Source organism: Odocoileus virginianus, chromosome 6, assembly GCF_023699985.2.
Source record: "Odocoileus virginianus isolate 20LAN1187 ecotype Illinois chromosome 6, Ovbor_1.2, whole genome shotgun sequence".
Lineage (NCBI taxonomy): Eukaryota > Metazoa > Chordata > Mammalia > Artiodactyla > Cervidae > Odocoileus > Odocoileus virginianus.
In genome coordinates this window covers 38,781,380-38,795,532 of record NC_069679.1, presented here as the reverse complement: position 1 = coordinate 38,795,532, position 14,153 = coordinate 38,781,380, and the positions used below count along the sequence as shown (strand labels likewise).

General features: G+C 41.4%; 1 protein-coding gene across 4 annotated transcripts in view; it reads right to left on the bottom strand.

Annotated features, from left to right (window-relative positions):
• The window catches only part of ANXA2 (annexin A2), a 48,677-nt gene that overhangs the window by 14,276 nt on the left and 20,248 nt on the right, over positions 1 to 14,153 (bottom strand). For all 4 annotated transcript variants that reach the window (XM_020894113.2, XM_070469200.1, XM_070469202.1 and 1 more), the window contains one exon: positions 156 to 250. In XM_020894113.2, coding sequence (XP_020749772.1) covers positions 156 to 250 — 95 coding nt within the window. The remainder of the gene's footprint in view (positions 1 to 155; positions 251 to 14,153) is intronic.

The following is a 14,153-nucleotide window of genomic DNA, read 5'->3' as shown; positions in this document are numbered from 1 at the left end:
GTGACTCTTACAAGGATGTTAAGGAGAAAATTTTGGATCCCCTAGGGGTCCTGAAGGCGCTTGCTGGTAAGAGCCAGAATTCATGAAACGAAAAACTAATGGCTGAGGAACTGAAATTCAACAAGCAATGCCCTACAGCCCTGAGCCTGCTGTACCTTCTTGGTCCTCCTCTGGTAGGCGAAGGCAATATCCTGTCTCTGCTCATTGCTGCGGTTGGTCAGGATGTTGACGATGGTGACCTCATCCACACCTACAAAGATACAAGTTGTGAAGAGTTACTCAACCATATGCTCTAGTTCTTTGGGCTTACAAAGAAGGGTTTAAGCATTTTTTTTTTAACCTGATATATATATATATTGTTCTCTAAACTGAAATACCAAGACATTAAGATTTGTTCTCTTTTTTTCTGTCAGCACCCTCCACCCAATATGTACATCCTCTTTTTTTTCCTGACAGGCTCAAACCTCAAGTCCAATTGGACCTCTAAAATATCTGTGTTAAAAAAAAACTATTTTATTCTTAAATTGCTTTCTGAAATCAACAGTAGGAGGTGCATTTGTGGGGCTTTGGCAGTCAAATGAACAACAAAGATTTAGAAGGATTTTAAATGAAGGTCCCCGAATTGCCATTTAACTGGGGATTTAATAGACAGTAACTGCGACCTGAATTAATAGAGACAATTATTTATATTTATTGCAGGATTATGGCTATATAAGAGCTAGGTATAATTTCTATAATTATAGAAACCGTCATGACAAATGAGTCAGATTTAATATGGCAGTTGTATTTTAATAGCGTAATTGATTAATACAATCCTACTTACCAAAGACTAAATTGTTTTGTAAGGAAAATAAACGTTCCACTGCTTTTAATCTTCAATAGGCAATTTTAATAATCAATTTTATAACTTTATTAAAAAGAGTAAGTGTTTTAATCTAAATTAAATCTAAATTGGGAGCTTTGAAGTGCCACCAAAATATTTTAGTACCTATTTTAATTGAAACATGTGTATTTACAAAGATAAGCAATGCCTTCTGGTATCTGAAAGTTTCCAATTTTACATCAGAAATACTCCTAACATGCCATTTAACTGAAGAAAGCACAATTTAAAAAATTCAGAAAGTAAAAGGTCTCTCTCCTGACTGATGATGAACTTTGTTTAATAAAAGGAAGAGCCTTCGCCATAATAGGATAGGTAATTTCTGAGTGAGAGACAGCACAGTGGTTAAGCCTACAGGGTCATACATGAATTGCAAACAGCCTGGCCTAAAGGAAATCAGGAGTTGCCAAGGTCAGAACTGTCATGCTCTGAGGCAGAGGTCATGAGCAGACTGACAGAGAAGATACTCGAAACTCTCAAGTGTCTTAGAAAGATCAAAAGCAGAAAGTTAGAATTTCTGGGTATAAAAATAAATAAGATTTATTTTTGTATTTATATACTCATTTTTCAGTAATTTTATGCCCATGTTAGGGCTTCCCAGGTGGCTCAGCAATGAAGAATCTGCCTGCCAACACAGGAGGCATGGGTCCTATTCCCGTGTCAGGAAGATGCCCTGGAGAAGGAAAGGGCAACCCACTCTGGTTGCCACTCCTGCCTGGGAAATCCCAAGGACAGAGGAGCCTGGGGGGGCTGTAGTCCACGGGGTGGCAAAAGTTAGGATGCAACTTAGCAACTAAACAACATACCAGTTAGTCAGTTACCTTACCTGCATTTATACCTTTAGCCAGTGTCAATGTAGAAACCCAACTGCTGAATATGAAATTATTTCAAAGATGCTTATTTCAGCACCGCATATAATAAATAAACAGGGAAATATCTAATAACTGATTAAATAAATGTTTTTGTTCATATCATGGGGTACTATATAGACATTTTAAATGATGATATTAAGTATTAACTGACAGGAAAAAATGTTCAAAATATGCTGTTAAGGAAAAAAATGGGTTGCAAAACAGTATGCCTAATCTAACCTGATTTTTGTAAAATGAATGCTTGTGTGTTAGAAAACATAAAAACCTCTTTAAACCAAAAATAAATTTTTTAAAATTTCTATTAGAGTATAGCTGATTTACAGTGTTGTGTTCCATTGTAATAGTGATCATCTGAGTGGTAGGATTATAGATAATTTCAAGTTTTCATCCTTTCAATTATCTAGAGTTTCCAAATTCACCATGATGAGCATAAAAAGGGAATTTTTTAAAAATACATACAGTGAAAGGCATAAAACCACTGATTTAGAGTCAACTAGTGATTTCACCTCACGAGACTCCTAGTGTGGTTCTAAATACTTTAGTTAGAATAAAACACGATATGCATGATAGTCAGGAACTGTCTCTGTACTCTTTGCTTTCTAAAACATCCTAACGCAAACCATCTTACGTAACCTTCACAACAACAACGTGGCAGGGTGGTTATTTCTCTTCCTAGTTTACAGGTGGGGAAGCTGAGGCTTCAGCTACTGTTACCCAGGGAAACATCTGCCTTCCTGGGGTCCCGGTCTCTACACCTGCATTAGAAGGGATTTGAACCATGACCTCCAGTTCTGCTTCCACAAAACACTAACACATAAAATTGAACTTGAACTTACATTTAGTCTCAATTAGGTACAAGCCCGACAGATTTCCTCACAGACTCATTAAGGCTATGGGACTACTTTAGGGTGTGTCTGGGCACGTGGGTATGCATGGCTACCCACACAAGTGTGTTCACAGGTGCTCTCTCTCTCAATATTCTACAGCTCTATATTAGAAGAACTGCTTGTTTATAAATGTCTTTTTATTTGACACTTAGCTTTCTTACCCAAATCTGAAAATGCTGGGAAATAACAAAATATAATTATATTCTCTAACCTCAACTCTAATACGTCCTGAAACCAATTTGAGGTTGCTAACCTGAATGCAGGCCAAGAATACTGACTCATAAACAATTATTCTCCCCTGGAAACAAATACAAGGTTGTGTTTGTGTCAGAATAGGTCCTGAGCCCACCTGAATGAGAATCATGTGAAGCTCTTATTAAAAACACAACACCCTGGGCCCCATCCTGAGATCTGATTAAAGACGCTTGGGGACACGGGACCTGGGAAGCACCATTTCAACCAGCTCCCTGGTGATTCTTTGAGAATCACCACTAGAGGTGGAAAAGCATGGGTAGGGATTGGAAAGGCTGCTAGCAATCTGTCTGTGTATATTAAATTGCTTCTACCAACTGCTTCATACCATTTCTGTCCTTTACTGAGCCCATTTTTGCATGAGATATTCCCTTGTGATCTCTAATTTTGTTGAAGAGATCTCTAGTCTTTCCCATCCTATTGTTTTCCTCTATATTGATCACTGAGGAAGGCTTTCTTATCTCTCCTTGCTATTCTTTGGAACTCTGCATTCAAATGGGTATTTCTTTCCTTTTCTCCTTTGCTTTTCGCTTCTCTTTTTTTCTCAGCTACTTAAAAGGCCTCCTCAGACAGCCGTTTTGCCTTTTTGCATTTCTTTTTCTTGGGGATGGTCTCAATCCCTGTCTCCTCTACAATGTCACAAACCTCCATCCATAGTTCATCAGGCACCCTGTCTATCAAATCTATTCCCTTAAATCTGTTTCTCACTTCCACTGTATAATCATAAGGGATTTGATTTAGGTTATATCTGAATGGTCTAGTGTTTTCCCCTACTTTCTTCAGTTTAAGTCTGAATTTGGCAATAAGGAGTTCATGATCTGAGCCACAGTCAGCTCTCGGTCTTGTTTTTGCTGACTGTATACACCTTCTTTATCTCTGGCTGCAAAGAATATAATCAATCTGATTTTGGTGTTGACCATCTGGTGATGTCCAGGTCTAGTCCTCTCTTGTAGTGTTTTTTTTTTTTTTTCTTGTGTTGTTGGAAGAGGGTGTTTGCTATGACCAGTGCATTCTCTTCGCAAAACTTTATTAGCCTTTGCCTTGCTTCATTCTGTACTCCAAGGCCAAATTTGCCTGTTACTCCAGGTGTTTCTTGACTTCCTACTTTTGCATTCCAGTCCCCTATCATGAAAAGGACATCTTTTGGGGGTGTTAGTTCTAGAAGGTCTTGTAGGTCTTCATAGAACCGTTCAATTTCAGCTTCTTCAGAATTAGTGGTTGGGGCATAGACTTGGATTACCATGATATTGAATGGTTTGCCTTGGAGATGAACAGAAATCATTCTGTCGTTTTTGAGATTGCATCCAAGTACTGTATCTTGGACTCTCTTGTTGACTATGAGGGCTACTCCATTTTTTCTAAGGGATTCTTGCCCACAGTAGTAGATATAATGGTCATCTGAGTTAAATTTGTCCATTCTAGTCTATTTTAGTTCACTGATTCCTAAAATGTCAATGTTCACTCTTGCCATCTCCTGTTTGACCACTTCCAATTTACCTTGACTCATGGACCTAACATTCCAGGTTCCTATGCATTTCTGCTCTTTACAGCATCGGAGTATCGGACGTTGCTTCCATCACCAGTTACACCCACAACTGAGTGTTGTTTTTGCACATCAATAACCTCAGATATGCAGATAACACCACCCTTATGGCAGAAAATGAAGAACAACTTAAGAGCCTCTTGATGAAAGTGAAAGAGGAGAGTGAAAAAGTTGGCTTAAAGCTCAACATTCAGAAAACTAAGATCATGGCATCTGGTCCCATCACTTCATAGCAAATAGATGGGAAAAGAGTGGAAACAGTCAAAGACTTTAATTTTGGGGGCTCCAAAATCACTGCAGATGGTGACTGCAGCCATGAAATAAAAAGACACTTACTCCTTGGAAGAAAAGTTATGACCAACCTAGACAACATATTAGCAGAGACATTACTTTGCCAACAAAGGTCCCTCTAGTCAAGGCTATGGTTTTTCCAGTAGTCAGGTATGGATGTGAGAGTTGGACTATAAAGAAAGGTGAGCACTGAAGAATTGATGCTTTTGCACTGTGTGTTGGAGAAGACTCTTGAGAGTCCCTTAAACTGCCAGGAGATCCAACCAGTCCATCCTGAAGGAAATCAGTCCTGAATATTCACTGGAAGGACTGATGAAGCTGAAACTCCAATGCTTTGGCCACCTGATGCAAAGAACTGACTCACTGAAGACCCTGATGCTGGGAAAGATTGCAGGCAGGAGGAGAAGGGGACGACAGAGGATGAGATGGTTGGATGGCATCACCTACTTGATGGACATGAGTTTGAGTAAAGTCTGGGAGTTGGTGATGGACAGGAAGGCCTGACGTGCTGCAGTCCATGGGGTTGCAAAGAGTCTGACACGACTGAGCAACTGAACTGAATTGAACTGACTGAACTGACCAACTGCTTCTGTGAGGTGCAGAATCAGCTACGATCTTAGGGAAAGAAATGCTTACCTTTGTTCAAAAACCCAGGTAAGAAATAACACCTGAAGAAAGTTCACTCCACAAACTTCAGTGTAGCCCCATGCTCTTGATCAATGAAACCTCTCTTAGCAATCAAACAATGAAACTTTCTATTCACAGCAGCTTAGCGTTTAGCCAACAGTCAGAATCCAATCCAATTACTGGAACTCCCCATAAAGAGCCTGGGTGGTTAACCTGAATCTCACCTGGGAGACAGCAATGGCTATAGCCTGAAGGCGTCTCAGTGTATTTTACCTGAATTATTTATCACGCAAACAGCCTGCTGTGATGCAGTATCGAGCATGCTGGGACCCCTGACCAGTGAAGGATCTGATACATTACACAAATGCTAATACCAGCAACTGTAGAAACAACTGAAAATTGTCTACCAGTGGAAGCCCCTCCTCCTTCTGAGACCCTCACCTACATCAGCTGTTTCTCCCCTACCTTTGTCTTCAAATTTCAAATCAAACTAGAAAGAGGAAAAAAAAAATCACAGGGTCTAGGATCAAAAGTTGAGTCAAAGCCACTTAAGGCATATTGTACATTGGAACAGCAGAATACACACATCTGCCAGTGGGATTTAACCATCTTATCTTCAGAACACTGCTGCTTCCTCTCGACCTGCTATCGTAATTGGTAAGATGGTAATTCCTGCGGAAAATGGTTCAGTCCAGGTTGAAGCTGCAAGGGTCATCCGGTGACTCATCACTTCTGCCCAGGATACAGCTGAAGGATGATGGCCGAACACTCAGCTACCTATGACAGCACAATCACCATCAAAAAATACACAGAGTACCAGCACTCCAGGAAACCTTTACACTGAACAAAGTTAATCCCAGCGCGGATGCCTCTGCCACTCTGGATCCGCTCTTTTGTGCCCGTGTGAAGGGAAGTGTTTGCCAAGAGAAGAAGCCCAGCTCGAAAATAAACTGTGTGAGTGAAGCAAAAGCATAAAGAAAACAACAAACTTGAATAACGCCTCTTTCCTCTTCCCATTCCTCTTGTGTTGGATATGGACAGTCACAAAGTAATGTGAGCAAAGCCTCACCCTGGGAAACAGTCACACGGATGGGCAATCCCACAGAACGTGGTGCAAACACAGTAAATTCTGTGATTCAGACAGATTTCTTTAAAATGTTTTTTCAATTTAATTTTTATTTTATATTGGAATATAGGCGATTTACAATGTTGAGCTAGTTTCAATGTATAGCAAAGAGATTCCATTATACATGTACATCTATCTACTCTTTTTCAGATTCTTTCCCCATATAGGTTATTACAGAATTGAGTTCCCTGTGCTACACAGTAGGTCCTTCTTGGTTATCTATTTTATGTATAGTAGTGTGTATATGTTAATCCTAGCCTCCTAATTTATCCCTCCCTCCAACCTTTCCCCTTTGCTAAATATGTTTATTTTTGAAATCTGTTAGTCTGTTTTACAAATAAATTCATTTGTATCATACTTTTAGAATCCACATGTAAGTGACATCATATGATATTTGTCTTTCTCTGACTTACTTTACTTAGTATGATAATCTCTAGGTCCATCACTGATGCCACAAATGGCATTATTTCATTCTTTTTTATGGCTGAGTAATATCCTGTCATATATGTGTACCACATCTACTTTATCCAGTCCTCTGTCAACGGACATCAAAATGTCTTTTCAGCACTAATAGAAGTTAAAATTTTTAAGACTGGTGAGGATCTAAGACACACATTTATTTGGCCCCTGAGAGAAAACAGCACAGAAGTTTTTAAGCATTTATTCCTTGAATGAAAATGGCCGGCCAATCTTCTCAGCTAACTATAAAAATAGTCCACTCTGAGCTAGGGCATCTGGAAAATCAGTCCCTGATCTAAGTGTCAGTCACCTGAAGCCACATTTCTGGCAAGTGACACCACAGGAAGGCACCAGTGACAGCAGGGTTCACACAGAAGACTCAGGGGTCGTGGGTCTCCTAAACCATCAGTCATGGTTTTAAAACAAAGAACACTTGCAGTCTAAAATAATGGCTGAATCCAAATCCACAAAATGGGCCTCCTGGAGTCTCCTCCTCTCTGCGGGTAAAAACCCCAGCCCTGCTCCACACGTGGCATTCCATAGAAAATGTGTATCCTTACTGACCATGGCAAGGAACCAAGAGGCCATTCTGAACAGGATGCTGACTCACATCTGCCAAGACACAATGGTTACACAGAGAAAATAGATTTCATTCTGCTTGATAAAGGACTCAGGAGGCCCTCAGGGCAGGGCTGACTGGCTAGAAAATAAAGGAAAACTGCCCAGATTTGCTCCTTATCTAGATCAGAGGAAAAACCAGGACTTGGCTTAGGTTACTGGGCATGTCAGTATCAAACCTCGGAACAAGGTCAAAGGAAGGCCACTGGGAGAGGAAGGCCACGGACCCATGGGTTTTATTAAAACAGTATCAACTATTCACTGAATACCTACAATGTGCCAGACATTTTACGAGGTACTTTGTACAAACCACTCTCTATCGCAATTGTCACCACATCTGTGTGTGAGGGGTGTTACGGTCGCCTCCACTGCACCCGATGAGGACACCAATGCTCACGAGGCAAGGGCTCACCCCAGGTCACACAAGTAAGTCATCTGCAGGGCTGGGGTTCAAGTCAGGATTAAAGAGCTGCATTGGGCTGCTCTGCTTCCTGTTAGAGAAAACCATCCAGAACTAAAACACGGGGCAAGAGGAAGGGAACATGTCCCTGAGTGTGGCTACCCGCCCTCCAAGACTGTTTCTCCAGGGCTTGCTCTCATTCGACTGGCTACTCATCACTGATTATGGCACAGGCTCTATGCCTTAGGTGTTCACTTGTAGATTTTGGTCCAGTAGAAAGAACAGTTCCCAAGATTATGGCTTCAGCGCCCTCAAATTCATGAACGGTCTTGTATCCAGCCCAGTAAACTTCTTCTAACCTTCTTTTCTCAGTGCTTTATAAACCAGCCTCTCAAATTTCCTTTGAACCAGCCCTATCTCAACGAATTAATGTTTGACATGTGTTTATTCTGTATCACGTGAGTATCCTGTATACTCTAATGAGTCACATTTGTACCTTTCTGAAATTATACTTTGGTGCTTTTTTACACGACACTCCTCCATCTTGTTCCTAAAAAGCATCTGAGACAGTAATGCGTCTATTTGTCTACAGAACTGGACTTACTGTTCAGAACATACAAAGGTACAACCATCAAATAATCTTTAGATAACATTTGCCACACAGTAACAATGCCCAGCCACTGATGAGATAACCCCATTGAGGTTTTTTTAAGAGAAAGAGCTAGAAGACCCTCTTCTGAAAATAGCCATTCATAACTCGGCGGGAACCTAAAGTGCCAACAAGAGTGATTTTAGGGACAGGGAAGCATGCGCATGCACGCGCACGTGCACACACACACACACACACACACACACACACACCATTGCCCAAAGTATCCTTCCTACCATCTGACCCGGTGCTACCTGGCCTGATTCAGAGAAAGCACAGTTTAGCTAACTACCTCTAAAGGAGGAGGTTCGGCTGAGAAATTAAATTTCTTCTGTTTCCACTCTGCTCTGGTCTCACCTCAGCTGAGTCCCTTAGAAAGGATTTAAGCATCATCTCTTTGGTATTCCCACTGGATTCTTTAATAATCTAGAACCCTGCCGGCCTCTGTGCATAATTACACTTCTGTGATACTACAGAACCAGCAGAAAAGCACAAGGGCCACTGCTCAAGATCCAAACCAAGTAAAACTGCAAATGAAGGATCGTGCATAAAATGCAAGCAGCAATTTGCGCCCTGTCACTCTATCAGCCTCCTGAGTCAGAAAGTGAAACATCTGAACAGATGCAAGAGACACTGCCACACTCACCCTGAGCTCAGCTAACAGAGAAGTTACTATTTATTGTCCCAGCTCTGCAGACACCAGATAGGAATACAGTGACTTCCATGGTCCCTGGGCATCACTGCTATTTGATTTCCTCAATGGACAAGAGGTAACGGTTTTTTACAAAAGAAAGAACTGAGAGGCAGGCGACAACAGCCAAGGCCTACAATGAGAAAGGCACCAGGGACTCCTTTCCCCAGGTTTCACAGGCTCCTTAGCTTGAGTGTGGCCTCTACATACCTGAGTAGACAATGACCTTCTTAAGGAAAATCAGAAAATCTGTGCCCGGAATAAAGGTGGCTATGACTCAGCAGCACTGGTCCCTATGTTCCCAGCAGTGCTGTAAGATGAGAACTCAGTCTAGAGTAAACTTGAACACAAAGAGAAAGTCTTCAACGGGAAGGTTGTGTTCCCTTCTGTTCAACTTCCAGGATGGTGAGAAGGCCCCGGGCTACGTGAGTCACAAAGGCCTTTCCCACAAGCTGGCTCGCACTCAAACTTGGGGGTTCTTGGTTTGGGCCCCCACCTCCAAAGCCCCTCCCAGAGGAGAGAGGCTACTTTTCCCAGCCAATCTGCCTCCCAGCATATTCAAGAAAATATATTCCTAACTGCTGTCTCAATTGAATGAATATACCTACAGGTATGCAGGTGAAACGCAAAACACACATCCTGGCTTGCTTCCCACTGCCATGGGATGTTAGTCTTCTAGCCATGCTGGAAAACTTAAGCAGTTCCATTTTAAAAGTATAAGGAAAAAAAAGTGCAAAAACTTGCAGCATTTATGCTTCTATACTTGTGCTAATAAGAAGTGGGGGAAAAACACCCGCTATTGCAACCCTTCCGGAGAACACAAATACAGCTAAAATCAAAACTGGCAATGATAATAGGGCAACTCATTACCCTCCCCTTCCAGAGAGAGACCAAAGCTGTACCAATTTATTGGCACTTACTCTAACTCTTGGGTTGTGCTGCTTCTAATTACAATCTATTTTATGGAGTCTAGATTCATCCTTTTCTAATTTAGCTGACTTTCCTTTCTAGTTATTTGGATCCATATGGTAAACCACTCACAGCTGTGTTGTACACTCCACAGTATATATTTAACCCAAGGCCAATCTAGACCAAGAGACGCCTACAGATTTAAGTCTCAGCAACCTCTTGTTAATTAAGCAATATTACTACTTTTGCACGACTTTATTCAGTTTCTAACTAGACATTAATTGAGGTAAGTAATTGCAGAGTCTACCTCAGGCCAACATACACAAAACAATCATGCATTTGGTTGAGGTGAGATACACAGAATACTGAGACCCCTTAAAACCAGAAACAAAGCAGACTTCCAAGGCATGAACTAAATTCACTTTGGAAAAAAGGATCAAACCTCTCTAGGGGACTGTTAATCCTTTGTGGATATGGTCCAGATTCTGGATCTGTCTTTTGCTGCCTTATCTTGCCAGCCACGTGTCCACACTCACCTTTAAGCTCTGGTATCTGTGTACATTTTCACTACTATTCAGGTTAAATATGTACGTTCTCACATGATCCCAGTGGCCTGGGTGTTAGAAAAGGTTAATGAAGTGAAGCCCTCACCCTCAATGAGCTCACATGCTGGTAGGAGGAGACAAATCCGTAGATAAATAACTTTAATACAATGTGACAAGAGCTATAAATGAGATGAAAAGTATTATGAGACACAGTCAAGGAATTATTGATTCTGCCTTCCTGCTAAGAGAAAGCTTGGAGAAGAGGCTGTGCATTGCCTCAAGTCAAGAGATGAGTGGGGGTACTTCACTGTCAGTCTAGTAGTTAAGACTCCTCGCTTCAAATCAGGGGGTGGTGGGTAGGAAGGTTCAATTCCTGGTTGGGAAACTAAGATCCCACATGCCACGTGGCATGGCCAAAAAAAGTTTGCCGAGAGAGAGAGAGAGATAAATGGGAACTGCCCAGATGTTAGAAGTGGGATAACACTCCCACTAGAGGAGGGCTGCATGCTCCTAAGAGAGCAAAGGCTCTGTGTGGGGCATGAAATAGCCTGGAGATGAGGCTAGACAGAGAATCTGTCATGAATGAGGCAAGGAGTCTCTTTAGAAATAAAGACAGATGCCCTCGCAGCCCAGATGAGAGATTGTAAGGGCAGAGGGGAAGGGAGGGATGAGAGCTACTTCGAGGCCTTCTGACCAGTCTCTGCAGCCCCACCCTACAGATCTCAGCCAGGCCTGCCCCTCCTCACCCTCCCCACTGCAGGCTTGCCCCAGTTCACAGTTCTCGCGTTTAACAGCAGTGAGTGACCCTCAGCCACAGGTGACCGGCTCGCAGCCCTTCTTGCTTAGAGCACTCAGACGACGGGACGGTCGATGTATGTTAGCAGCACAAGTAATGCCCAGCAAGTTCTACATTTGGCACACACACACACAAGTATGCACACACACCTGGGCTACACCATCTGAGAGGGAGGCCACAGACAGTCACTTTTCCATGGTCCTTCGGCTTTTGTTTCTATCAGCATTTGAGGTTTACCCTTTCTTTCCTTTGCTATCAAGGAAGCACCAATTAATTTGCACTGTGTTCTGGAAAAGGGTTTGAGGTAGAAGCTGGGTAAGGCGTGGCACAAGCCTCTTAATTACATTTAAAGTGAAAGGCATTCTAAAAGGGAAGGTAAGATCTTAATTAGCTCATTTTTTTTTTTTAAAGTAGTGTTAATATCTAAAAAGATCAAGGAGAAAACAAAACAAAAAGGGATGTGACTTTCTCAACTATAGCTGACTCTTGAACAACTCAGGGATTTAGGACGCTGACCCTCCCCACAGTGGAAAATCCACATATAACTTACAGTCAACCCTCCACATAACTGATTTCACACCCATGCATCTAACCAACCTCTGATTGTGTAGTACTTACTATTGAAAAATATCCATGTAAGTGTAGTTCAAACCCATGTTGTTCAGGAGTCAATTGTAATAACTTCATTTGTTTTTAATTTGGTTTATTGCTTCCCGTTACAAAGGTAATATATGTCATCATAGAAAAATTCGAAAATACAGAATATATTGAATTATATATATATATATATACACACACACACACACACACACAGAATAATGCCATATTTTTTCTTTCTGACATAAAAAAAATTGTTGTGGTGTGATCATACTGTATATACTATTTTGGGGAGAGGGAGCTTAACTATAAGTCTTGTGAAATCTTAGTTCCCTGACCAGGGGTTGAACTCAAGCCCCTGAAGCAGAAGCATGGAATCCTAACCATTGAACCACCAGGGAATTCCCTGTATTTACTATTTTATGTCCATTTTTTATGCAACTGACAAATCTAAGGTGAAATTTATGTTAAAATGAGTGTTGCCGCTGTGGAAGACGTGCGTTTGCCGTGAGTCGGCGCTGAGTGACATGGGCACCACGGCCTGCCCGTGCGTGCCACACACCCAGCACCTGCCTGCCCGCCCCCCGGGCCTTCTGCGGGGGCTGGCACCTGCTGGGGGTTCTGGTTTTTACTTTTTTAATGTAAGTCTGAGTCTTTGTAATTATTGAATCGTGAGAACATTTTTGAACAATTTACCTGTCAATAAAGCAGAAGACGGCAGTTTTAAAGTAAAAAATAAATAAATAAAAAAAATAAAATGAGTGTTGCAAAATTGATTGCAAGGATGGTTGCACAAGTCTGTGAATATACTAGGAAAAAAAAAACATTGAATTGTACATTTTCTATAGGTGAATTGTATGAGATGTGAATTTTATCTCAATAGCAATGTAAAACAACTGTTAATAAACTTTACTTTTCATATTGTGGTGACATTCTACAGATATCCTATAGAGAGCTATCATAATTTACTAAGTCACTCCCCAGCCAGAAGAGAGACCTGAGTTTTGTCACCATCATGACCAATACTGACAATAACATCTTGGCTACATCACTGAGCTCTGTATGGATATCACAGTCTTTCCTCTCAAGAGTGTCCTAGAAGAATTTAAGGTTCTAAATACACCAACAATCCAGAAACTATTTTATTTTTTAGAAACTATTTTAAAGGGTCAACAGATTTAAGAAAATTCAGTTACTCTTTAAAACCACTAGGCACCAAAAATAAGTAAATAAAAAGCAGTCCTAAGTGGGACTCACGGTGCATTAAGTTTGGGAAAGAAGACGACAGGGGACCAAAAGCTGGACCTACAAATATGACATATATCTGATATCTCTAGAATCACAGATAGAAAATGGTCTCATGCCTGAACACAACTTATGGCAAAGTAAGAAGTCTGGTCCTGCCAAGTGGGTGGCGTAACATTAGGGTGCGTGAGAACACAGCCCTGGGGCTGGACCGAGTCACATTCAAATCCCAGTCTGAACCACAGTCAAGAGACCCGGAGCATGTTAATCCTCAACTGTGTCCTCCATAAACTGGGGATGACAGCACCTAGTATGAGAGGATTAATCCAAAGTTCACCTAGGAATAATGTTCCTGAAGTGCTAGGTGCCATGCCAGCCCATAATGAGCAGCACTCAATAAGCAGCTCCTGCAACCCTGATAATGGTGATGTCAGCTGCATTTGACCAAACCGGAATGTAGGAATCCAAATCTTAGCTCTCCAGACGTTTCTGCTTAGAAACTTGAGTATTTTTCTACTAACTCAGAAAGGGCCTGAAGGTATTTTTATTACCCTGGGAGTTTCAGCTGTTGCCAGAGTTCACTTGTGCAATCTTTACATTCCAGTGCACTAAAAGCTTTCTCATGCCGGGATAAAAGCAGCCTTTGTCTCAAGCTTGTAAAAGGCACCATCTTTGTCAGATGAGTGAGCTGTTAAAACTTCGATTGTATCTCTACAATGGCTTGTTGGGAAACCCTAGGAATATAGGCACATCCAAATAGTGAGAC